This window comes from Carassius auratus, chromosome 7 (genome assembly GCF_003368295.1).
Source record: "Carassius auratus strain Wakin chromosome 7, ASM336829v1, whole genome shotgun sequence".
NCBI lineage: Eukaryota > Metazoa > Chordata > Actinopteri > Cypriniformes > Cyprinidae > Carassius > Carassius auratus.
This window is the reverse complement of record NC_039249.1, coordinates 8,744,169-8,770,785: the sequence shown is the minus strand read 5'-3', so window position 1 is coordinate 8,770,785 and position 26,617 is coordinate 8,744,169. Positions and strand designations below refer to the sequence as shown.

At 37.8% G+C, this 26,617-nt stretch overlaps 1 protein-coding gene across 1 annotated transcript; it reads left to right on the top strand.

Moving 5' to 3' along the window:
- The first annotated feature begins 92 nt into the window (after positions 1 to 92).
- Positions 93 to 25,675, top strand: LOC113105758 (exostosin-2-like). The gene is made up of 15 exons (XM_026267032.1): positions 93 to 292; positions 1,335 to 1,675; positions 1,775 to 1,998; positions 2,214 to 2,303; positions 5,218 to 5,334; positions 5,419 to 5,614; positions 6,439 to 6,578; positions 7,174 to 7,267; positions 11,358 to 11,489; positions 15,629 to 15,818; positions 19,677 to 19,843; positions 21,495 to 21,638; positions 21,810 to 21,938; positions 23,822 to 23,904; positions 24,680 to 25,675. Exons 2-15 carry the CDS (start codon positions 1,361 to 1,363, stop codon positions 24,816 to 24,818), a joined length of 2,160 nt encoding a protein of 719 aa, XP_026122817.1. The 5' UTR covers positions 93 to 292; positions 1,335 to 1,360; the 3' UTR covers positions 24,819 to 25,675.
- The last annotated feature ends 942 nt before the right edge of the window (positions 25,676 to 26,617 follow it).

Sequence of the window (26,617 nt, the reverse complement as noted above, 5' to 3'; positions counted from 1 at the left end):
GCGGCTTACTAGGTTACAAGACACAGCCTGTGCTTCACATTCATTCTCCCTCTACAGCAGATGGCGCGCGTGAGCCGAATTACAAGAAAAACTGATGGAACTACGAAAGAAGGAGAGACGAAATTCTTTCCTGTCAGCTGTCCCTTTAGCATAAGGAATGTCTTTGGGATAATTCAGTAACAAAATTCAGTCCAAAAATTTCAATATCAGCTTTTGTAGCGTACTGGACCAACAAATGAGATTATGGTTGAAGCGTGCTGAGATTTGAGGCGGTGAACTGGTTACCGTAAAGGTTAGTTCGTGATTTTGTAGTTGTTAGCGTTCCTGCTATCGTTAGCGAGTGTGTTTTGGATTTATTTACAACCCAAGACAGTACATATTTTGTGTAAAATAATCCCATTAATAAATATTATTCGTAAAGAAATGCGAGAGACTAGTTTAAACAAAGTAACTGGAGTTTGAGGTATTAACGTTAATCGTATGATAGATTAGATGGATCGACTGTGTAATAAATTAATTGGAATTAGATTAATTATCCATATAATAAATTATTTGTAAATACATGTACTAATAATATAATTAATCAGCATTAATTCCGTGATATATTTGTTATAATTAGAACAATTAATTATATAATAAATGAATAGGAATTAGATTAAACAATTGTCTAATTCCTGTAAATTTATTATATGATACACATCACATAAAAAAAAATTATATCATATAGCAAATTAATTGTAACCTGACCTGTTATTCATTTAATAAATAAAATGGAATTAGATAAATTAATCATATAGTAAATCCAAGTTTAGAGTGAAAGTCAGATAATAAATTAAATTGCATTAATGGATCAATCATATAATAAATTAGAATTAAAACAATCACTCTTATACACTGAACCATACTTAATTTATTAAACGAATCATTGTTTTAATTCTAGTTTATTATATGACTTAATGCATTTAATGACATTAGTTGGAAAACTGATTCAGTTTATTAAAACTGTGTTTGATTGATCTGATTCCAATTAATTTATACGTTGAGCCATACTTAATTTATTATAGATTAATTGGAATCAGATAAATAAATAAAAAATTGTATGATAACTTAAATGTCAGTAGATGCATAAGTCATATAATTAATTATAATTATAACAATCTGTCATATAATAGATTAATTGTATTTAAGAAATCAAAACTATAGTAAATGAAGTGCTAAAGATCATGTACAGTAAGTATATGTCTTTTTATTAATACATGTCCATCAGAACATTTGATGATATTCTCTGACGTGTAGATGTTCAACATCAGTGTCTTCATCTCTGTCTTCTGCAGTGATTTGGGCTCTGGAAAGGCTCATCATGTGTGCAGCAGTGAAGTATGGTTCCCGGGGCCCTGCGCTCATACCCCGTATGAAGACTAAACACCGAATCTACTACATCACCCTCTTCTCTGTGGTCTTACTGGGGTTAATCGCAACTGGGATGTTCCAGTTCTGGCCTCACTCCATTGAATCCTCTGCAGAATGGAGTCTGGACCGTCGTAGTGTGCATGATGCTCCTTTGGTCAGGATACCTATGAGCAGCCCTATTCCTGAGAGAGGTGACCTGAGCTGTCGAATGCACACTTGCTTTGATGTGTATCGCTGTGGATATAATCCCAAGAATAAAATCAAGGTGATGCAAAGAGAGATAGTAAAGGTTTATTAGATTGCATGTCTTTGCATGACAGGGCTATTTTGATCTAATTAATGATGTGTGTGTGTTTGTACACAGGTGTACATCTATCCTCTTCAGCGATTTGTGGATGAAGTAGGAGTGCCTATCAGCAGCACTGGCCTGTCTCGAGAATACAATGACTTGCTGAGCGCCATCTCGGACAGTGATTTCTACACTGATGATGTGAGCAGAGCATGTCTGTTCATACCCTCCATTGATGTGTTGAATCAGAACTCTCTGCGGATTCGTGAAAATGCTCAGGCACTGGCCATGCTGCCCAGGTAGATATATATCTTTCAGTATTTACTCATTATCTTTGCCTACCTCGGCTTTACTGGTTCATTTGTTATTTTTTGTTAAACTGGCAGCTCTCCACTTTCTCTTTTACAGTGTTTGGCACTCTTGTACAACTCATATTTTAGAAACATATGTTCAGTATTCAAGAAAGTCATAACTCACTGTTGCAAGCTACATAAATGTATTGATATGCTTTTAGGTGGGACAAAGGCATGAACCACCTGCTGTTCAATATGCTTCCTGGAGGACCCCCTGATTACAATACAGCTCTGGATGTGCCCAGAGACAGGTGAGAGTACAAATTAGCAGGCACATTGCTAAATATGTCAGGTAGTCTGAATGTTCATATCCTTTAGAAATGATGCACACTTCCATTCAAAAGTTTGGTGTTAGTAAGATTTTAAAATGAGATGCATTAAACTAAACAGAAGTGAAACTGAGTTTTACTTTGATAAAAAAAAAAAATCCTGTTTAAAATATATGCAGTTCTTTTGAACTTTCAATTCATCAAAGAAGCATAAAGGTTTCAACAAAAATATTAAGCAGAGCAAGTTTTTTCAACATTGGTAATAGTAAGAAATGCTAACACCAAGTCAGCATATTGGAATGATTTCTTAAGGATCATCTGAGACTGAAAATAATGAAATAATGGCTGCTGAAAATTCAGCTTTGCCATCACAGCAATAAAAAGCATTTTAAAGTATATATTAAAACTGGTAATAGTTACTTGAAATGTTAATATTTTATAATATTACAGGTTTACTGTATGTTTGATTACATAAGGACCTTCTTTCAAAAACAATAAGACCCTGAACTTTTAAGCAGTAATGAAGATATTCTCCGATAATCTCTTTACCCTTGATACTTCACCTTTTATTTGGATATTGTGACAATATTCAGATCCTCATATTTTTTGGACTACTGTTTCTTATTCTGGATTTCTGGCTTTGGAGTAAACTAGGAAAGATTTGATCTTTCACATTGTGTGATCTTTCACATGTATTAAGTACCCGTATTTTTCGGACAATAAGTCACATCTGAGTATAAGTCGCATCTGTCAAAAATACGTCATGATGAGGAAAAAAACATATATAAGTCGCACTGGACTATATGTCTCATTTATTTAGAACCAAGAACCAAGAGAAAACATTACCGTCTCCAGCCGCGAGAGGTCTTCAGTGTAGACTACAGGAGCACAGGGCAGCATAGAGCGCCCTCTCGCGGCTGTAGACGCCAATGTTTTCTCTTGGTTAATTTCTCTGGGTTAATTTCTCTTGGTTCATGTCAAATTAATTTTGATAAATAAGTCGCACCTGACTATAAGTCGCAGGACCAGCCAAACTATGAAAAAAAATATATAGTCTGGAAAATACGGTATGTATCACAGACACCTTAGTGGCCTATAGCTGTCAGTTTTCTCTTTGTTTGCTGTTTCAGAAGTGAGGGAGTTGAATTATTTTCATATTTTGAATCAAATTTAGCCTTGAAAACACTGAACATGAACACTCCCAACAACACCCAAATGTTATTGCATGTTTGGCATCCATTCTTGTTCAGATTAATCTTAGTTAAATTGCAGTCTTTCACATAAATTGAAGACATACTGTAGTTTTTGCAGTTCCCTCAAACTTTAAAGTACAAAGTGCCCTTGAAAACCATTTCCCTCCAGCAAAAATTGTCACTGTATGCAATGTTTAATTTCTAATGGGGATTGGATGTACTGTAGAACTGCACAATTAATCAAATTTCTAATCACAATTACAATTATGGATGCCACAATTGAATAATCGTTCAAAGTGGCAATCAATCATTCAAAGTCCACTTACCTTATTCTGCATGCTTAAGATGCGTTTTTTACTTTATACATGTTATCTTAAGGGTTCTTCCCATTATTTTAATGTTAGTTTTAGTATAACATTGTAATACAATTCATATTTTAACTTTTTTATAAAAGTTAAAATATGATCTGATGTATATTTGACGTCTGAGGCTTAATACTATAAAAAAGAGTGTTTCCAGCTTGTTTATTTTCATATAAAAATACAGCATGCAGTTGCATCAAACAATGGTATGAACATCATTCAGTGTAAATTTGTGATAATCCTAATTAATAATCGCAATTAAAATTTCAAGGGAATAATGGACAATTATGATTTTTGTAATAATCGTCCAGCCGAAATGTCATGTTCGCCAGTTGAGGGCAGTGTTTCTCTAGGTTTGTTATTGTGCAGCATCAGTGTCACCTGAGAAGCAATAAATGCGCTTATATCCTTTCTTATATTTTTTGGCCTCAGGATAGTTGAATTAACGTTTTTAACAAGTTTGCAAAATGGCACTCTTTTACCTCTGTAGATAAGTGCGATTGAATTGACACTTCACGGTTGCCCACAATGACAGAACCACAGCGCTGACAGACTGATGCCAGACTCTTCAAGAAATCCATGCTGGATTTAAGAATCTTCTTGGTGTTTCAACACAACTTATATTGAGATAAACTGGAATACTTGCAATGTTTAATTAAAATAGACATGCATCCCATCAAATCTATTCACACATATCAATGTCCCAGAACTGTCTGTCCTAACGAGATGTCTTGTTTTTTTCTTTTCAATTGAATTTGCTAATGTGTATTTGTATCATCATCCTAGTGTGTTCCTTAGACCCAGAGATCAAAGATGCACTGAGAGCGATCATGAAAGAGAATAGCACTCTACCGCCTAGAGCAGGCAGACAAACATAATCTCTTGGTATTTACTGCAACATGGGCCATGTTTCTCAGCCTATTACTTGGCTGATCTTTTGCTTTGGGTGGAAAAGGTGAGTTTTATGTACTAGAAAGCCCTGAAATGATGAACACTTATCTGGAGCTGTAGGGAATTTCCTGGGCTCATCCAGCTGTGCTCCGTTTGGCGTACAGCCTCATCAGAACCAGCTGCCCATATGTGCATATGTGTGGGTTGAAATAAAAAGACTGTGTATGTTGCGTGGCCATATTTGCAGCTCTCCCTATACTCACTCCATTCCCTCAAACTGAGCACTGTTTGAAGTTTTATTGACACGAAGGCAACTCTGTTAAATGCTACAGAGTGGCATGTTCGCACATTTGTCATGTAAATCCAGATTAAGGATGTGTTTTATCTTCAGTGCCTTTTGCAGACACTCACGGCGACAGAGTTGTCATCTTCGATGTGTTTGTTTCACAGAGCCCTGCTGGCTGGGGGAGGCTTCTCCACATGGACGTACAGGCAGGGCTACGATGTCAGCATCCCCGTGTATAGCCCTTTTTCTGCTGAGGTGGACCTTCCTGAAAGGCAACCAGGGTGAGCTCCCGCTTTTTTGACATTGATTAACCAGTTTATATTTAATGACAGAAAATGACATCACATAATACTTGTTCATTGCAGGCCCCGGCGCTACTTCATTCTGTCATCTCAGACCGTCATCCATCGGGAATACCGCGTGGAGCTGGAGAGGCTAAAGGAGGAGAATGGGGAGGCCCTGCTCCTCCTCGACAAATGCAGTAATCTCTCTCAGGGTTTGGCATCGGTCAGAAAGCGCTGCTATAAAGGACAGGTCTACGACTACCCACAAATTTTACAGGTTGGTATCTCCGCACGTCCATTCGTATTAAACAACGTTGAATTGACATGAAATTTCACATAGTAAATATATTAGAACATATTTTGAATGTTGCAAATATTAGAATCACTTAGCGACTAAATTTGCATCATGTTTGCCACTAAGAAACTGCATGCACTGTAACATAACATATTGATCTAGCGTTTGTGTTAAATGTATTTATCATTTTGACATACTTTTTTCCATAACTATTCAAACCAAATTAGCTGGGACACATCATCCCTAATTGTTTTTCCTTTTAGTATGTATTTATTTGTTTAATTGGTTACATTATTAACTAACATCGGATTTCAGTTTTTATTATAGACAAAACATTAGTTTGTAAATTCATAAATTATACATCATTGGCTCTGAGAGCTTGGCCCAAACATTCCTAGAGACTTTAAATATTCAACCCATCCAGAAGCATTCTTTACCACCGCAACACATTTCTTCACCGGTGTAAGCAAAAAAAAAAAAAAATCATCCTGTTCCTGTCCACCATGCTCATCTCCCCGTCCAGCCCTGTCTAGACAGGAAGTATGCTTATCATCTGGACTGGGTGCTGCAGCACATCTGGGAGACGTTCCACAGTGAGGAGGAGCAGAGGCCAAATCCCTGTGAGAGCCATCACCCCCTTTTCATCACAAAGCCCCTCTAGACTATGATTCTAGCACTTTTCGTAGCAACCCCTTCATTTACACCACACACCTAGATCACACTGCTGTCTGTTACAGCGTAGCTGGAGAGGTCTGGGAGTGTATCCTTATTATAGATGACAAATGTGTCTCTGGTGTGTTCTGTAGGAGTCATCATTCTGTGTAGTTCTGCGAGGGGCCCGGCTCGGCCAGGCCACACTAAGTGATGTGCTGCAGGCAGGATGTGTCCCTGTCATCATGGCTGACTCCTACATTCTGCCTTTCTCTGAAGTGCTGGACTGGAAAAGGTAAAGGTCAAAATTCTGTTGTTGTCAGTCACCAGTGTTCACGGATAAAGTTTATATAGGTACTGATCACCTTATATCTAATAAAGAAAAGTAATATTGAACACTTCCAAAAGTCATGTGGTAACACTGAATAATTATCAAATCAAGAGTTTATGTACATTATTAGACATAAAAATTACCTCATTAATCACAATTATCATTTACATATGAAAATGTTTGAACTTTTAACATACTGTAGCGTTTGTGGTTTGTAAGAGTTTCTTTTTAATGTTTTTATTTTATTTTATGTAACTAAGACTAAACTTGGTAAAAAGACAGTATTATTGTGAAATATTAAAATTTGTGAACTGGTTTTTACTAATGAAATAAACTGTTTTCTGTTTTAAAATGTAATTTATTAATGTGATGGCAAGGCTGAATTTTCAGCAGCCATTATTACTTAAATCTTTGGTGTCACATGATCCTTTAGAAATCATTCCAATATGTAAAAAAAAAAAAAAACATTTGTTACTATTGTCCAAAAGTTGCAGTATTGATTTGGTCACGTGAAATTCAAGTGCATTGAATAGTCATTTGTGTGTATGTGTTTTTGCAGGGCATCTGTTGTCATTCCAGAAGAGAAGTTGCCAGAGATGTACACTATTTTGAAGAGCATCCCTCACAGACAAGTGGAGGAGATGCAGAGACAGGTTAGAATGTGATCATGCACCTGCACCCTCTGTCCATCATGGTGGTTGACGGGTCATTTTTACTTCTTGGGTCAACCCAACTGTTATTTTGTGCAATTACCCCATCCTTTTATGTGAAAGTTTGAACAGAATTACAAATACACTTGGAGCTATTTGTGTAAAAAACAACAACAACAACTCTGAGCCCTTTGTGACCATTAGTAAACTGTACCAAATGCTGTCGAAACTGAAGTTCAAAAGCAGCAACTGAGTCACATTCAGACTAAATGCGAGCAATCCTCCCAGGTTTAATACAGGGTGAAGCTGAGGTTAAAGAAGTCACAACCTCTCTTCTTCTCCACTAACATTCTTTCTTCGTTTCAATGGAGTGTTAGCTCTACTATGAAAATAACCATTAGACAGGTGGGTTAATGCCAAAAACAATATTCCTGCAAGTGTGTACTTTTGATTCTCTAAAGATGAAATTTCTCCTGCCATAGTAAATCATGATGAAAGCTAATTTTAAGTATTAATGATGAATCTTTATCCAAACAAATTGTTAACCACACACTTACACTCTATTTTTTCCCCTTCAGCTTTTTCAGCTGTACACTTATGCGAAAGTGCTTAAACCACATGGAATGCATGTAAAGAGATCTTTTGGTTTCACTCTGTAATAATTATGGTCAATATATATACCCATGTGGAATACTATACGTTAGCCATAACTAATAATAATTGCATTCTGCTTCCACTGGCATTGGCTTCTTGAACAGTCTCCAGTTCTTCAGCTCGATGTTGAATAGTTTGTGCGAGGAGAATGTTGTAGTTTAGTTCCACAGGTTTCTGGTTGGTGTTAGGACGTAGTGTGCAGAAACACATCTTGCGCTGGAATTATGACATGGCATGAAGCCAGTGAGATATCAGCCCACACTTGAACACATCTTGATCCACTCCTTTCTTACTAGCCTATACCACCTCCAGACAGCAGAGCGATTGTATGGCTGCCATTGTACAAAAGAAGTGGTTCTTGATATATACCTTACTCGGATTAAAAAAAAAAAATCCTACTACTTTGTTCTTGATCTTGCCAGAAGACAACCCTCTTGAACTTTCAGTGTAGGACTGCGTAAAATGCAGATGACGCAAACAATAGGAGGCAGAAGTGTTACAGACGTTTGTGAGAAATGGATGAAGTGGATTTTCTCTGCATTTCGACCAACAGAGGGAGCAGCCAGCTACTGTACTTAATGTGTGATCGCCAGGTCTTTTCATCAAATCGTCTCTTGTCCTTTTACTAATTGGTTGTGCCCTCTCCAGGGTTCAAAGAGTGTTAGAAATGCACGGATCAGTCGAATATGTATTGCATATATTCACATATATATTGATTTTGCATGCATGATATGCTCAGTACTTTTGCCCAGTGGCCATTTAGTATTGTCAATATGTAGATAGATGTTATTTGTTATATTAGCAGTTATTTAGGATAGATAAGCTGAAAACATTTGCAGCAGGACAAGTATTCTTAGATTCCCATAACAAATGACTCATTTGTGAATCGCAACCATGCACACCAACCAGCGTGGTCCAGTCGATCATTCATAACTCTTATGAATCTGTTCTTTTCAGTGAGTCAGAACAAGGATGCACAAGCTGTGTTATCCAACATTTTCTTGAACTAATCAATTTTGTGAGCCGTTACTTTTTGGTGAATCTCAACCAGACAATGCAATCAGTGCCAAGTCTAACCTATTTCTAAATGAATGATTCAGATGAGCTGTTTTTATTAAAACATTTATTAATGAAGTTGCTTTTGCTTTTTTCTAAATATTTATTCCTCAGAAGTACTAAAGGAATCATTTATGGAACCAGAATTATTAAATATTGGGAACTGAATCATACATTTTTTTTTTATGATTCTCATCCACAGTTATTATAGCAACAGTTACATGTTCTATAGAATGATATCCTATAAGATGAAGGAATTATTCTTGCATGTTTAAGAGTGTAACATATGAACAACCTTAGATGTGTCAGAAGAGCAGCCAGCGTACTCTTATGAGACTCCGTCTCTTCCCTCCTCATAAAAATTCTTGCAAGCGTTCAAACGGGGCGGGTTCAGCGTTTGGTGGGTGCGGTTTTCTCTCTGCCTTCTCCTGGTCGGAAAGGAAACTTTCATCACAAGCTGATTTATGGGCGGCTGCGCTCCCCTTGGGATCAGAAAGTCTTTTTGAATCCTCTTCCCCTCTCCATAAAAAGAAAAGCTGTTTTTGTGTAGTTGTATTTCTTTAAGGTTTAAGGGCCAGGCCCTTAGGGGCCGATGGAAAGGGGGGCGACTGCACTCTTCTAATGTGCTGAACTGAGTTCTGGGTTGAGTATATGACAACAAACACAGCAACCAATGAAAAGATGTGCAGCAAGCAAAAAAAAAAAAAACCTTGCTACGCTGAGTTCAGTTCACTTGAGAGTAACTGGAATGGTCAGTGGATTCTTTGAGTTTAATGTTGCTCAAACCTCTGTTTCATCCACTGACACAATAAATCAAATGTTAATTGTTGTTTTGAAAAGAAAGACCATTAGCGCTCTCTAACGTTGTTCAATAATTGGCCCAGGAAAATGTTGGAGCGCCATTATTATTATTTTTTATATTCACCCTGGTGCCTGGTCTCATTTGACTCTTTGTAGTTAGACACTGTTTGCGGTCAGGCCAGGTAATGAGGCTGCCTCTAGCATGCCCTTGGTCGACCCTGTTAAAGAGAGCAGGGTCAGAAAGGACCAGGAAGGGTGGAGCTGGGTCACTGCGGCATGGCGCCTCCTAGCAGGAGATAACACTGTTTTATGGGTAATTAACTCTTATGTGCTCCTCACCCCTCACTGCTGGAGCTTTGGGTTTGTTAATGTATCAGCAGTAGAAGGAAAGAGTGCGAGTTCTTGTATTGACAAAATATGCATAGAGATTGTTACCTTCATATTTGGCAAATACTGATTTTTCTTAAACAATCAGGGTTTAATTATTACAGCTTAAAGTGGAGATGATTTTACATCAGCAACCAGAATTTTGTAATTACTGGTATAGGCTGTTTTTTTCTCTAATGATATTATAAAATTCTTTCTCTAATGATATTATAAAATTCTTTCTCATATTGTGCAATCCAATTTAAAAGTTTGGGTCCAGTAAAAAAAAAAAAAAATGTTAGTCTCTTATGCTCACTAAGGCTGCATTGATTTGATTAAGAATACCATAAATAAAAAAAATAAGAAATATATATATATATATATATATATATATATATATATATATATATATATGTATGTATGTGTGTGTGTGTGTGTATGTGTCTTATTTCAATTTAAAATAACTTTTTCTCATGTTTTAATATATATGTAAGTTTCAATTATTCCTGTAATGGCAAAGCAGTCATCACTCCAGTCTTAAGGGTCACATGATCCTTAAGAAATCATTTAGATGTTGGTGATTTGGGGCTCAAGAATAATTTCATAATATTATTCTTAATGTTGAAAACAGGATTATTTTAATAGAACATAATTTTTTGTTCATTAAGAATTTTTTTTTACTGTCTTACTGTTCTGTACATTTTAACAATTTAGTAATCCATGCTAAATATACGTTTAAAAAAAAATCATACTGACCCCAAACTTTTTGTACAGAACATGTATAAAAAATATTTCAATTATAATAGCAGCATTCAAGTAACATGGCAAAAGTGTGATGACATTGCAGCATGTCCCTGTGCTGGTTTGGAGTAAAATGACCCGACCTCTGCCCTTAAACTTTAGCTGTAGTCTCAGTGCCACTGGAGCGGAAAAGTTAAAAGACTGATAGTCTAAAGGGCTCATAACCGTCTGGAATGGTCCCTGCAGTCATGTCACCAGTCTTTAATGGGCTGTTTTGCCTTTGAAATTGTGTCGGGTCGTAAAGGCACAAGCAGGATGGTGGGAGTAAAGGGATGTGAGAGGCTTTATCTTATGCCTTTGGATTGTATCTTTCACATGGTTTTTGTGTGCTTATATATTTCTGTTTATCAGTTTGTCTCTACTTTGCTACTCTTACTACAAATATTTGAATGCCATGCCATTTATTGTTCCCTAGGCCCGTTGGTTTTGGGAAGCCTACTTCAGCTCCATGAATGCTATTGGCATGACCACTCTGCAGATCATTAACGATCGCATCTACCCCTATGCAGCTCGTACCTACGAAGAGTGGAACAATCCTCCTGTAGTTGTAAGTACTTTTTTTTTTGTTTGTTTAACATAATGCATTTCACTGTTAAGACATTCAGTGTGTTTGCAGAAAATTTAATTCATGTCTACGTGGCATGTTAGATTAAGATACAACCTATGGACAACTTAGTTATAATTAGCTTGTGGCATTTAAACACAAAAGAAGAGGGCTTATACTTTTCAGCTTTTACATGCCGTCTCTAAGCAGTGGCAGCAGACAGATTTGTAAAGACAACATTGCACATTGCTATGAGTCTCACAATGCTCCAGCATCACATAAAGCACAGTCGTCTGTCTGTAAGTCAGTCCTGATTTGAGCACAGATCCCATTTCATACTGTGTGCTGAAAACTGACTAATCCACCATTGTTTTTCCATTTCTCTAAATTCTGAACACAGTCAGCTAAGACCAGAAAAGGCAGAAGTGTGGAGTTCATTAGGGGTTTTGTTCGATGTTGTTGTTGTTCTTCACCAGTTCTCAGCATCACGCTACCATTCAGATCAAATGGAGGGATCCAGACCCCCAAGAGGCTAATAGTCCTAACTCTGTTTGACTGCTAACGTTACGGGAAATATTAAATACTTTCTGAATGTTCAGTAAAAACACGCTGGGCAGAATCGGAGCAGTACATAAATCGAGTGCATTTCTTGTTCTGCTTTCCTATATCCACCGGGACATAATTGAAAGCACATTTCTCCAGCTCTGCCTCGGAGACGTTGTCAGGACAGGCAGCTTTTGTGCTTGACTTCTGAGGGAACTCGCATTCAGCCTCTGCTTACCAAACGAATGCTTTATGTTCCATCATACATTTATTATCTGTGAAGAATTCTTAACGTCACTCGTTTTTGGAATGCCGAGTCAGATTTTTAAATGCTGAAGGTTAATAGAGCTGAGGAAAAAAATACGCTACTACTTCAGATGTGTGATTTGCAAACATGTGCTGTATGTGCCTTGCGTGTCCCAGTGATGTATACATTTCCCATCCTATTTCTTTCTGCAATTGGAAAGAAGGCAGGCACTGTTCATCTGTTTGAAGGCCGAATCTAAAGCAACGTGACCGGTGCCTGTTCCTGACAGTTCAAATCTGCAGGAAACTGCTGCCACTTAGAATGCAGCTCTTATTTTAGCCCAGTCTCTGTGATGTTAGCAATCGCTGCCCATCAGCTTCAATGAGAATCTGGAGGTAAATGCTCTCCGCACTGAGCCTTTGCAATTGAACAGGCGTCCATGCTTTCATCTGGGTTCCATTTTCGACTAATCCTAAAGCTGTACTTGTATGATCCCAGCTGCAAGACTCACCAAGCCCCCTCAGCCAACATGAAACGGCATGCAATCCCTCACCATCACTCGGGTCACCTGTAACCTCTTCTTTTCACGTGTGACAAAAGAATTCTGGTGCCCAATAACAAGCTCTTCTTGAGTAATTGTATCTAGCCTGTACACTTTCGGATCCGAAATGATAATAACAGTCACGTCTTTAGGTGTGAAATTTCTCTTTGTGTCTCCATTTTTTGTTTTGAGCAAATCTGCATTCACAGAAACAAGCCAAAAGTTGAGAGCCCGGTCATTTACGGCTCGTTCCAAATAGCAGGTGAACACTGACTAACCGCGAGCAAAAATTCTGGCGTTGACTGTTGGAATAAAAAATTAGTCTTGTTTTCCTGCTTATTTACTTTAACAAATCACAAAGTCTCGACATGTGCCGAACCGCACTGGAGCCTGCCCAATTAGATCAGAGCATTCAGACCGAGCTTATTTGAACCACACCCCAGTGTTCTTCTTTATTCATCTTACCACTTATATGTCACAGTGGTACTTTAATTATTTCCCCCTCTGCTTTTGGTGTCCATGTCAGGCACCTCAAAGAAATTTCCATTGGCATATAAAGTTTGTTTTTTATTAGCAGGATGGTTGACTGATGTTGTATGAAGACGGCTGTGTCCATGGTGACAGACCGTGGCGGACGCTGTGAGGGAGCTGGTTAACCACGATTCTCTATTTGCGGGCACCTTCAGCAGCTGCTGGATAGGAGGGTGTTCGGGCCCACAGTCTTGCTGTAGACTATCAGCGCCATAGCATCTCTGCTTGGGGGTCTCTTATTGTGTGGCCTTTTTAGTTTTTTTTTTTTTTTAATCAAACACACGCCTTGATTAAAGGAAGTGTTATTACTACTGTTATGAGGAACATTTAAATGAAGGCCTCACAACAAAAGTAAGAATTTTACATTGACAAAATGAGAGATGGTGGCGTTTCTTTTTTTTTTCTTTCTTTTTGAAATGAAAATGGAATTGGCTTCAGCTACAGAGTTTAAGATCTGTACACCAGATGCAAATAATCTTTCACACTAAATCTATTCAAACCAGGTCCAAAATTATTCCTTTTGCATTGGGAGTTTTTTTTGTTTTGTTTTTAACTGTTCAAATTAATCTTCAAATCAAAAGTGAAGCACTCTTTAGACTCTTTTTATTGTTGTTCATTGGAGCTGCACCGAGCTGTTTGTTATATGTCGCTTTGCTTCGTGTCTCTTCTCTACTGACAAAATAGAAGAGACCATGAACGGTAAAGAAAGTCTGTGTACTCAGTCTGCGTTCAGTTCTTATCCTTGAGGCCAATAAACAGCAGTCTTCATGACCGCATCAGAGGCCCTTTAAGCACTCGCAGTATTTACTTTACAGCGTCACTTGATCTGGGCTCCAGTACGTGCATCTTTGGGAGTTTACAGGCTGTTTTAAAGCGGGCCAGGAAGATGAGCCAAGCCCCACACTGGCAGGAGACAGCCACTGACGCCGATAGCGTCCCAGCACCCCTGCTTCACCCCAGTCCTGCCAGGACTCATCTGCACCCCTGCTGCAGCAGAGTTCATTGGAGTGTGATCATAAAATTCCACTCTCGACAAAACCGCTTGGGATAAATAGCAACAAAAGAGATCCAAATTAGAATCGGAATTGTGCTGATTAATAGGTGTATCACATTACATTAAAACTCGAGCTTGCTTTGATAGTGGTCTAATGGATTAACAGCCACAGTAAAACGCTTTTTATAACTACCAGAATTGTGGAAGAAGCATACAGATAAAGTAGAAATTATTTTAAATAGAAATGTTAGCCAATATACAGTTCTATACCCAAGAGATTGGTTTAGATCTAATATTTAACTATTTTACAGCTCAAAGCTTGAGTATGTCCAGAAATAATTTTTGATGATATTAAGCATGCCGATTGGTGCTGACTAGAACTAATGCTCATAACAAATGACACTGGAATCAAGTTCTCAGTTTCTGTTCTTATTTTGTAGGAAGGGAAATATTACGAGCTGTTGATGTTTTGACCAAGCTTCAGTGGATACCATGTGTTTGCATTTTATTTCAAGAAGAACACCAGGAAGTTTAACATTCTAATCAAATTCAGATACATAACAGTTAACAGGAAAAGGATGGACGGATGCCATGGAATGACAAAGAGCCTGGAGCAAGGAAGTATTTCACTTAGCTCTTAATATCTAACCACATTGTATCGGATCTTCAAGTTATTTCAAGTTGTATTCGTCTTCTGCTCTCTGCCAGATTTCACTCAGGTCAGCTAAGGAAAACATCCACTTTTTGAAATTTAGACTACCGCAAGGAATGTAGCACCTATGCACACAAAAGCCTTCTGTGGATTAAACTGCGATAGACATTTTAAAAGAGTCACGATAGAGATGCTTTATTAGGTTGTTTCAAGTCCAGCTGATAGCAGTTCTCTTGGTTAAAGGGAATGAGATCCTGGCATTTTATTTTCGTCTGAAGGAGAAGGTTTAGGTGAATGTTTGGCACAATGAAAGGTCATGGCATGCTGCTTCAGCTGTTTGTTAAGTCTGCTCTAAACTTTGTTGGTTGTGCGCTCGACATTCCATGCCACTTTTAATCACCTACCCACCACTGCTGGTTCTTTGCATTCTCAGTAATCTTTAAATTTTATAGTCCATGCGTGTTTCCAAATAAAGCCATGTTTTGGCTGGGGCTGCTGTTATTCTTAATGCATTTTATGTCATTAAATAAGTCATGGAAAATCTTTGCATTTGTTGTATAGATAAGACAACAGCTACACTGAATTGAGTTTCCCACTGTCTTATTTTAATTGTTTGTTTTTTTTATCTTAACAGAAATGGACAAGTGTGAACAGTCCACTTTTCCTTCCTCTTATACCGCCACGTTCACCAGGGTTCACAGCTGTGGTCTTGACCTATGATCGAATCGAAAGTCTCTTTAGGGTCATCACTGAGATCTCCAAGGTGCCCAGCTTGGCCAAACTACTGGTGGTGTGGAACAACCAGAACAAGAGCCCCCCTGAAGGTTAGTGTCACATTTGTAGGATTGCACTATATATCTCTACTATATGTCGTTTTAAATGCTGTTTTCACTTGGTAACTCTTGTGTTTTTGCCGTGAAGGTAGCCTTAGATGCTGACAAGGCAATAACAATAAATAGCTACTACTACTACTACAATATATGTACTATATTATTATTATTTTTTTTTTTAAGAGTGTTTGGGGGGTACTATGTATCGGCAGTTGGATAAATATGTATCAGCTAATATTTTATGTTTAATTGTGTATGCTCATCTTCCCTATGTTTTACCTTCATCATTATGTAACCTTCATTTAAAGTTAATCTTTGAAACACCTGCTTATGGTTGACTTTAGATCCATCCCTAGATTCACTTTTGGCATTTAAAATGACTGCTTTTAGTTTGTATTGTATTATTTATATTTATTTTAAACAGTCTGAAATATAGAGAAACATTCAGTTTTAATATCAGCCATTTATTTGTAACTGGCCGTAGCATGAAGATAATTATTGACATAAAATTGTTATTGACATCTGCCAGAACTTCAATTACATTGTCGTTCTTGATCAGGGTAATAAAACGTATTTCATTTGACTACATGTATTTTGTTTGGTTAGTAAATTGTTGAATTTTAAAAGAGATTGTGACTAAATCTACACTGTTTTCCTGACAGCTTCAGTTATTAAAGAATGAAAGTGTGACACTCATATGAAATGCAGTTGTGTGCGGCTTTCACAAAAGACATGAAACCCCTGATATGGAGCAGATGAATGATAAGCCAGCGAGTTGCCAAATCATGTTCCTCTTGAGGTTGGAGAATTGAAAGCATGATGTGCCTTGGTCTGTGGCCAAACCTCTCTGGTTTATCTTACGATATGGAGTGAGAACCCAAATGTTTGTTACTGCCGCTGGCAAATAGATGCACGTGTGGAGATGGCAGAAATTTGGCTTTTCTTATTGACCGTCTATGAGCTGTTAATATCTGTGCCTCCTATTACTCCTGACTAGACCAATTAAGTGTGTTTTAATTCACTGTGATATATGGCCTGTTTTCACCAGACGTCCACCCTTAAACTTTATTGTCAAACCAAAAGGATCGTTTCCATAACGGTCTCGCTTTCCTGCAGCTCTGGTCAAATTTATGGCCCATTACACGTCAAAATAAGGTGATATTAGTAGTTATTTATTGTGGCTCTGCCTCTAATGATACTGCTTAACAAGGCGATTAGGTATGCGTTTGTTTACGAAGTCCCTTGGAAAAAACGGAATAGGGAATTAAATATATCCTCTAAATAGATTTAAGTAATGCCATTATGAAGGGAAATACTTTGAAGTAGACTAATGATTCATTGTTGCCTTTGATTAGAGGGATCAGTGAAGCCGGGCTCAAGCTTTTGTGACCCATTAGAATTAATAAGGTCTGTTCACGGGTCAACCTGGAGCTCAGGCCGTGATGAGGATGGATTTCCTCCACACCCTTTTCCATCACTGATTATGTTTGTTTATTTCAAACAGCTTTAGCAGCCCATTTCTTGACTGTTTGTCATTTTAATGAGCTGCTGGCAACTTCTGACAATAGGACTGTGTTTAGGGAGGAAGGGAGGAGAGCTTTTATATGGTGGTGTCACAGGGGATATAATTTGCTAAAGCTCTTTTAAAATGTACCTACATACAGCGGGTAAAATAAGACTTTATTGAACACATAATCATTTTTCTCAGTAGATATATTTCTAAATGTGCTGTTGACATGCAATTTTCACCAGATGTCAGAAACAATCGAAGTAATCCATACATACAAAGAAAGCAAAACAAATAAGTTCAGGAATTTAGTTCTGTGTAGTAAAGTAGAATTACACAGGGAAAAAGTATTGAACACAAATAGAAGAAAGGGAGGTTAAAAAGGCATGGAAAGCCAAGACACCAGCAGAAATCTATCAGTAATTAGAAAGCAATCCATTCCTTCCCCTTGTCAGTGAAAATGTATTTTAGTTGGTTTAGTCTGATGGCTAATAAAATGGTGTCTCATGACCATTGTGTCACACAAGAATAATTTTATGATGGGTAAAAGCAAAGAACTTTCTCAAGACCTTTGCAACCTTATTGTTGCAAAACATACTGCTGGCATTGGTCACAGAAGGATTTCTATACTTCTGAATGTTCCAGTGAGCACTGTTGGGGCCATAATCCAGAAGTGGAAAGAATATTATTTCACAATAAACCAGCCACGACCAGGTGCTCCTCACAAGATTTCTGACAGAGCAGTAAAAATAATTATCAGAAGAGTTTTCTACGAGCCAAGGACCACTTGTGGAGTTCTTCAGAAAGTGCACGCTCACCACGCAAAGGCTCTGTTGCTGAAGAAAAAGCATGTTGAAGACAAAAATGTTACTCTTTGGGTGCCATAATACACACCATGTTGGGATGTCAAATGGAGCTGCACATCACTCCAGAACATCATGGTGTAGCACTGGCAAAATTCATATAATTGAATTCAAGAAATTCGAGACAATGATCCCAAACACACACCCAAGGAAACACTCATTTGGTTTCAGAAAATTTGCTGCTAGACTGCCCCAGCAAATCATCTGTCTTAAATACAATAGAAAATCAATAGAACGAACTATAGATCAGAGTTCATGGAAGAGGCCCACAGAACCTTCAAGATTTTAAGACTTTGTGTGGAAGAATGGGCCAAAATCACACCTGAGCAATGCATACGACTAGTTTCTCAATACAGGAGGCATTTTGAAGCTGTCATTAACGACAAAGGCTTTTGTACAAAGTATTAAATAAATTTCAGTTAGCGTGTTCAATACTTTTTCCCAGGTTCTTTCCATTTTATTACACAAAACTTAATTTCTGAACTTATTTGTATTGTTTTATTTGTATGTATGGATTGCTTGGGTTGTTACAAACATCTGGTGAAGATTTCATGTCAACAGCGCCATTAGAAATATATTAACTGAGAAAAATGGTGATGTGCTCTATACTTATTTTACCCGCTGTAAAGTACAGCCCAAGTGAAATTTCAGTACGGGCGCAAGGAAGTGATTACAGATCATTAAAAATTTTCTTGCAAGTTGTTTGACGCAGTCAAGATTCCTGCTAGTTCTTATGGTGCGTATTTATGATGTGTTAATGTCTAAGTTTGTGCATTGTGGTGCTCTGGATTATGCCAGTTAGTTTTAGTTGTTAAAATGTTACTTGTCTTTGTAGTCCATCTTGGCCGCGTTTATTTGTTTTTGTTGAACCCTCAATGCCAGGCTTGGATGTGGTGACAGTATCAGTTTACTTGCCTGTGAAAATCTGGCTCTTCTTTCCGCCTTTGTCTGAGGCCATGGAGGTTTTCCGGCAGCTAGGAAATACTTTTCTTTTTTCCTTTCATAGTTTGTTGTGTCATCTTGTGGAAGTACACTTTAGGCTGAATTGCGTCGACCTAACGGATATGAGCTCATTCTAGATCTTCTAAGATTTCCAGGGTCTATACCCCAGCTTTGGGGTAGCGGTGTAATTGCTGACTCCCCCAGTTTAAGGGTCTCTGTGTTTGAGTTCCAGTAGACTTTCTCTCCTCAGTTTTATGAGGTGACACTGTGTGTGCCATCTGTCTTCTGCATGCTCTGAACTCCTCCCAAGCTCTTACACAACTGAAAATAAAGAGCGTTGTCTCTTCTGCCCTGAGAAGAATGTAAGTGTGGTCAGATTCATATGTGCTTTTACTCCGTGATGTGTTTAGATTTATCCACCCACGTTCTCTTTTCCACAGTTGCTGCCATCTCTCATAGTTTTTCATCTTCTCTGAAACTAACAGTGTATTATTATTATTATTAGCTCACTGTTTTCTTTTTCTCCGTCTCTTGTAACAGAGTCGCTCTGGCCCAAAGTCGCTGTACCTCTTAAAGTGTTGCGCACCAAAGAAAACAAGCTCAGCAATCGCTTCTTCCCGTTTGATGAGATCGAAACAGAAGCTGTCCTGGCCATTGATGATGACATCATCATGTTGACCTCAGATGAGCTGCAGTTTGGATATGAGGTAGTAAAAGCACTGTTTCCCTGTTTGTGTCCTACTACTTACTACAAAATATATGTACATAGCACACTGATGAAGGTTTAGTATATACGCGTAGCTTGAAGTCAGTCTCTGCTTCTGTAATGGGTCTTGCATCTAGGTGCAAACCAGACCTCTTACATAGCACATATGCTTTTCAAATGTTTGGGACTAGTAAGATTTATTTTTATTTTTTTTAAGAAATGAATGCCTTTTTTCCAGCAGGGTTGCATTCAGTTGATCGAAAATGACAGTAAAACAAATAATGTTACAAAAGATTTCCATTTCAAGTAAATGCTGTTCTTTGAGCTTTCTGTTCATCAAGGAATCCTGAAAAAAAAGTATAACAGTTTTCACAAAAAATATCAAGCAGCTGTTTTCAACATTGATAATAAATTTTTCTTGACCTTAAAATGAGCCAACGTAGTATGATTTCTGAAGGATCAAGTGACACTGAAGACTGCAGTAATAATGACTGCTGAAAATTCAGCTTTAAAATCACAAAATTACATATGAAAATATTTTTAAATGGTAAACAGTTATTTGAGATTATTGTTTACTGAATATTTGATGATGTAAATTAAGTCTTTCCAAGCAAAAACACACAAAAAAAACTTGATGATGAATATATACTGACCCCAAAGTTTTGAAATGTAGTATACTTTCATTTTGGTTGCACTAATTATAATTTAGGAAACTAGTTTGTGATTTCAGATTGAGCTATTACTGCATTCAGGGAGAAATACATTTTGCCCTGTATACTTAGAGCTTGTTTTTGAGCATTTGATGCTTTCTTTGGAACCTGGTTATTTTCCTTCCTTAGTTTGGCTTGTGTAGGAACAAAACAGACAGACTGCAGGTCTGTAAATGGTAGTATACTTAGTCTGCATGTGATTTACAGATTATCGCACTGGATGAACAGCTTTTATCTTAATAGTTAAATGGATTCGATTGAAGTAGTTGCCTTATTTCACAGTATTTCCAGGGATTGTTTATTGAATAACTAGGGATTAATTGTCTTCCCCACATGCACTATGATGATTGAGCAGAACTGTGATCCCAGTACCTCTTTGGGTCACTCCTACTTAAAAGTTGAGTTTACAAGCAGTGCAGGATTTTCAAACCATCTTCTATTGCCTAAATCTGTGCTCGGCATCTCAAAGCATTCCTTATGGCTAAAGTCTCTATTTTTTGTTTTTTTATATAATTACATTTTTTCATACATGAAGTATGACAAGACAACCAATGCTGTCTATGGCTACAGGCTTGCCTTCAGCTCACCTGCAGGCATTTATACACTATTGAGAGAATGAAGTGTAATTTATGGATAATTGTATGAAATGGAAGACAGCTTTAGACATGGCTGCATGGCTAAACACTAGCTGCTTTTGCTACTTGGGAATGACATTCAAGAATTTCTAAATCATATTCTATGGTAGGCCTGTCTGTAATTTTGGGGATTAACAAGCCGTTAGACCTAGACTTAATTGATTTAACCTTAGATATTCAAGGTTTACCACCCTTTGAAGTCAGTATTATCTAAAACGACTCTAATTGTTGAACAGTTGACTGATCCTTTATGGTCTTACATTTTGTGATTGGTTTATATGATGTCTCAAATTTGTTCTGTTTGTAGGTGTGGCGTGAGTTTCCAGATAGGCTGGTCGGATATCCTGGACGGCTCCACTTATGGGACCACGAAATGGGCAAGTGGAAATATGAGTCTGAGTGGACTAATGAAGTGTCAATGGTCTTGACTGGAGCTGCGTTCTATCATAAGGTACAGCACAAATCCTTCATACACTCCATTGCTTCTGCCAAAATCTTGTCATGTCCCTGTTTTCCCTTTATGTTGTCCCTCAGAGATCAATAGAGGTTATTGTTATTTGTGATTCAAAACCCTCAATTAAGGTCATTCTTTTCATCAAAATGGTTTATGTTTCCTTTCCAGTACTTCAACTATCTCTACACATATAAAATGCCTGGAGACATTAAGAACTGGGTGGATGCTCATATGAACTGTGAAGATATTGCCATGAATTTCCTTGTGGCCAACATCACTGGCAAAGCCCCAATAAAGGTAACATAACCTCAGAGTATGATTGTGTTCTGATAGTGCCTGTTTGTTTTGGTTCTGTAACTACTTTGGAGGAAATCAAATGGGCCATATCATGGAAAGCCGGATTTATTAAATTTTTTTTTGCTTTTCTGAAATAAGAGTACACAAAGCTCCATCTTTAGCCAACCCAAATCACTAATGGAAACGAATATCAAAAGCCAAAACCTTTACGGTATTACAGTGTTTCCTTCATACAGTATATTCCCATTCAAAACCGTGATCCATTTTTCCTGGATTCTTTGATAAATGGTATGCTCGACAGCATGTATTTGAAATGGAACTCTTTTGTTGTAACATTATAAATGTCTTTATTTTCAGTTTAGCAATTTAATGTGTCCTTGCTGAATAAAAGTGAAAATTTCTTTAAAAAACAAATATTACTGATTCCAAACTTTTGAACTGCAATGCAATTCTTTTTACAATGAGGAAACCAAATTCCATCACATTTATTAAGACTGCAATCTCACAACTCGCATATTACTTTTTTGCCGTAGCACTTGGGATTCAGTAGCAGTCTAGTGCCATCATGAAAAAGTAGTGCAGGAAACATTGTAAGCAAATCAGCACTGTTAATATTGAAAACTATTAGGGCTTTCATTTAAAGAATCGGACAGGCTGATCAATCTGGAGGCAAAAAGTAATATCATTAAAAAATCTATGTGGGCATTCCCTAAAAGAATGTGTGGATTCTGACAGTGTTCCCTGGAGCTTTGTCTCTGATCAGCTTTCACCTTTCTCCTAAAGACTTTATATTCTGTTGTCTACAGTGACTCTGTCCAGGTGCTCTTCAGACTGTAAAGTCCTGGCCTTAACCTCTGTTATCTGGATGTCACTGTGTGCCTCTCTCCTGCACGTTCTGTTTTTCTAAGCTCACTGGGGCACATTCATTCTGCAGTCAGTTACGCCGTGAACCTTCTCCCCTCTCTCCTCCACATCCCCACATCACCCACACCTCCTAGTGCCCTAACCCCTCGCTCTCACTGTGGAGAGTGTCAGTCAATTGTGTGTGTTGTTGAAGGAGGGATGGGGCACAGGGGTCGTACATCATTTGTCTAATGAGTGCGGCAGATACGGTCGTTTAGCTAGGCCATGGGCACGGACTGCTCTCTCATTACATCTGACTTATATGACCTGTCATCAAGTCTTCTCCTCCCACTCAGCTCCCAAACACACACATACACACACTTTACAGAAGCCCATCATTGCAGCCCCAGCTCATTATTAAACAATCTTATCAATGCTGTGTCAGATTCTGTTGTTTTTTAATATAAGGAGTGTGTCATGATTTCCCAGCATTAATTTTGTTAAATACAGATGCATGCAGGTCAGACAGTTTTATTTTTCGTGGTCAGAACAGATAAAACACTGGTTGAGTTTAGTGCACTGAAATACATTGTACCTTTTAGGACAGTGATTACAACTCCAGTCCTCCTTGGGAACCAACTCTGAGAATGTTTTTGATGTCACCATATTCAAAATTCTAAGAAGCTGATTAATTAGAACACTAGGTGTTTTAACTAGTGAGACATCTATAACTTTCTGCTAGGTGCGTCACCAGGCTGTTGTTGAGAAACCATTTTGAAGGGTATAACATACTAACTCATGAGTATTTATAGAAAGGAAATTGGTCAGACCAAAAATATGTTTTACAGTGTTATGAGACAATGGTTTTTATAAGGACAAACTTTGAAGGACTTGTTTTGCAAGATGGACACAGAAAACCAAAATAATACAACAATTCCACAATAAAATGGACAGTTTGAGAACTGAGACTTATTTTGAGATTGAAACAGAAGAGTTCAAACGATCACATACATCACATTTGTTTTTCTCTCTTTCTCTAGGTTACTCCTCGGAAGAAATTCAAATGCCCGGAGTGTACAGCGATTGACGGGTTGTCCCTAGACCAGACGCACATGGTGGAGAGGTACAGTATAAACAGGGATTCCCTTTAGGTAGGCAGAGGGGGCTCTGGCAGCATTCTTGGCCACTGAAACACATTGTGAGTTTAACCAACAATTGGCTCATTGTAGCGCAGTTGAAGATACTTTCCTGTGCTCTCAGATCAAAACATTCAGATTCACTGGACCTTTACGAAAAACGTTCCTTCTCAAAGAACTGTGACTTTCCTCTCTGTCAGAGGCTCACCACAAATCATTGATTCATTCTGTGTTTCAATTCATGTATGAACCACGCGAAGCATTCATCAGAAAGGCTTGAATTGATTTTCCTTGAAAATCACAACCGTTTCCTCATCCGCTGAAGCATAATCAGTCTTGATGATTGGTTTCATACTTCCAAGCTGTGTTTGAGGCATTAAAGCAGCCAAGCAGCCTGCGAGAGAGTGTTTGACCTTGAAGTGAATATGGAGTGGTAGCAGCCAATCAGGTGCTCCGTTGACTGCTGAACCCTTCCAGGGGTCACACTTGTTTAGATTGATGAAGGGGTTCCTGCCTCTGGTTATGATCTCTCTCGATACATTTCCTGTCATAAGTGCAAGGTCCTGGGAATGCCAGGCATTTTGAAAACATCTGATCCCTGTTTTACTTTGTGCATGCACTTCATGATTCTGATGCTTCTACATAACGCTAGTTGTGCCATGAATAGCCATTTTTTGGAAGACAAATTTTCCAACACTGGCATCAGATCCATGTTTCCCTTTTTCCTTCACTTTTTTCAGCCTCTTTCTTTTTTCTTTCCAGGTCTGAGTGCATAAACAAGTTCGCCTCTGTGTTTGCCACCATGCCTCTGAAGGTTGTCGAGCACCGTGCCGATCCAGTACTCTATAAAGACGACTTCCCAGAGAAACTCAAAAGTTTCCCCAACATTGGTAGTCTGTGACACTACCACTGCTCTTTCCCACCACTTTTATCTCTCAAACAGGCTATGGGCACTCCAGGATTTCTCTTTCTCGTTCCGTATCTGACCTAATGACTTATGAGGAGTGCCGTTCTACTTTTGGTGTAATGGGAAATTATGCACTGTATAACTTATTATCATGTTTTCACTCTTGAGGACGAGTTGCTAAAACAGGACGATACATCAAGTCTGATGAGGACAGGTCTGATCTTGGCTTGGTCTTAAACCTTCCTTGTGGTTGACACTATAGCCGTGTGAGGAAAGTAAACGCATACAAATGAATCACAGCCAACAGTGGAGGATATATATTAATGTAATTTTACATTTATAGTCTAACTTGTTTTTTTTATTTTAAAGATATGCATCACGCTGAACGAATTGTAGCGTAACTTGAACTGAGTATCTAAGATGTTGAGTTGGGGCCGTTAGCTTGTACATGAAATATTGTTTTGCACAGTCACTGTTAGTGATTTTAATACTAAGGTTTGAGTTATATCAGTTTAACATTTCGTTTTATATTCAGTTGCTGACTTTTTGAAAGTTGCTGGAGAAAAAAAGTATTTTATATAAATGTTCCCTAATTAGTTCAACTCTTATGTCTGCATAATTAAAGCTTATTTTGGGTATTACTAGATATTAAAAGACACTATTTGCAGAGTTATATATTGTACAGTTGATAACAGTATGGTTAAATGCCATGAAATTGCAAAGAACTCATTCATGAAATTCGTCACATTTCTTTTTGATATCTCCATTTCTTTGAATTGGTTTGTGGTTTATTTGTTTTTTTTACATTAAGAAGTATTATATGTAATAAACGGTGTGGAAACATTTAGAGATGTGCATTTTGGTCATTCTGGCTGTTAAATGTTGGTCTCTGTGTACATGCTTTTTTGACCTTTGCATCTTGCTGTTTTTCAAGCATTTTGCAATGTAAGTGTGGCATTCATTACGCATTCACGATGCTTTACAAGTTGTCATCCTTTTGTGACCTCAAATCCGAGAATGAATGAGGTGCCATTTCGGCACATTTTCGAATAGTTGTTGCTGGAGTTTGATTGGTGTGAAATGTTCTGAGGTTTTCATGTTCATTGTTGTGTTTTCATTCCTGTCACTTCTGAGTATTCTCATTCCTAATTTGATGGTATGTTGACTTAGTGCAGATTTTGGATGAATTGTCGTCTTTTTTTCCAGCTGCCTCTGTTGTATGGGCCCAGAAGCAGATGTTTGAGCTCTTTGAGTGATTTAGGTTCAGAAGCCTGCACGTCTGAGATAAATTCATTTCATCTCCATGGGGAGTGAACTTGTGAAGAGAAATCTATTCCTGTTCTGACTCTTCCTGCATGAAGAAAGTGAAAATCTGGTAAGGAAATTTCAGCAACATGTTAAGTATTGGAAATGTCACTGAATGACCAATTACACACAGAGAGCCAGATTGTCTGCAGCTTGTGAAGAGTGTTTTATGTAAAATTTGTCTACTTTAGAAAGATGTGTATGAGAGGGAGCATTTATCTCAGAGCTAATCATCAAAGTCAAGCATTTAGACCCATATGAGCTATCCTTTTCTACATTATTAGAGCATTTGTCACCTGTTATTAACATGCATTTCATTATCCACTTGTACAATATCAGCAGTTAAAAGTTTTTTTATTTACTTTTTATCCACTTTGTTTTGTGCAGCTTTTCTGTATTTATAAATCCAAACCTGCATTCACGGATTGCAATTCATCAATACAATTACATATATATTGCACAGGGATATTGATTAGTCCGTTTTTTAT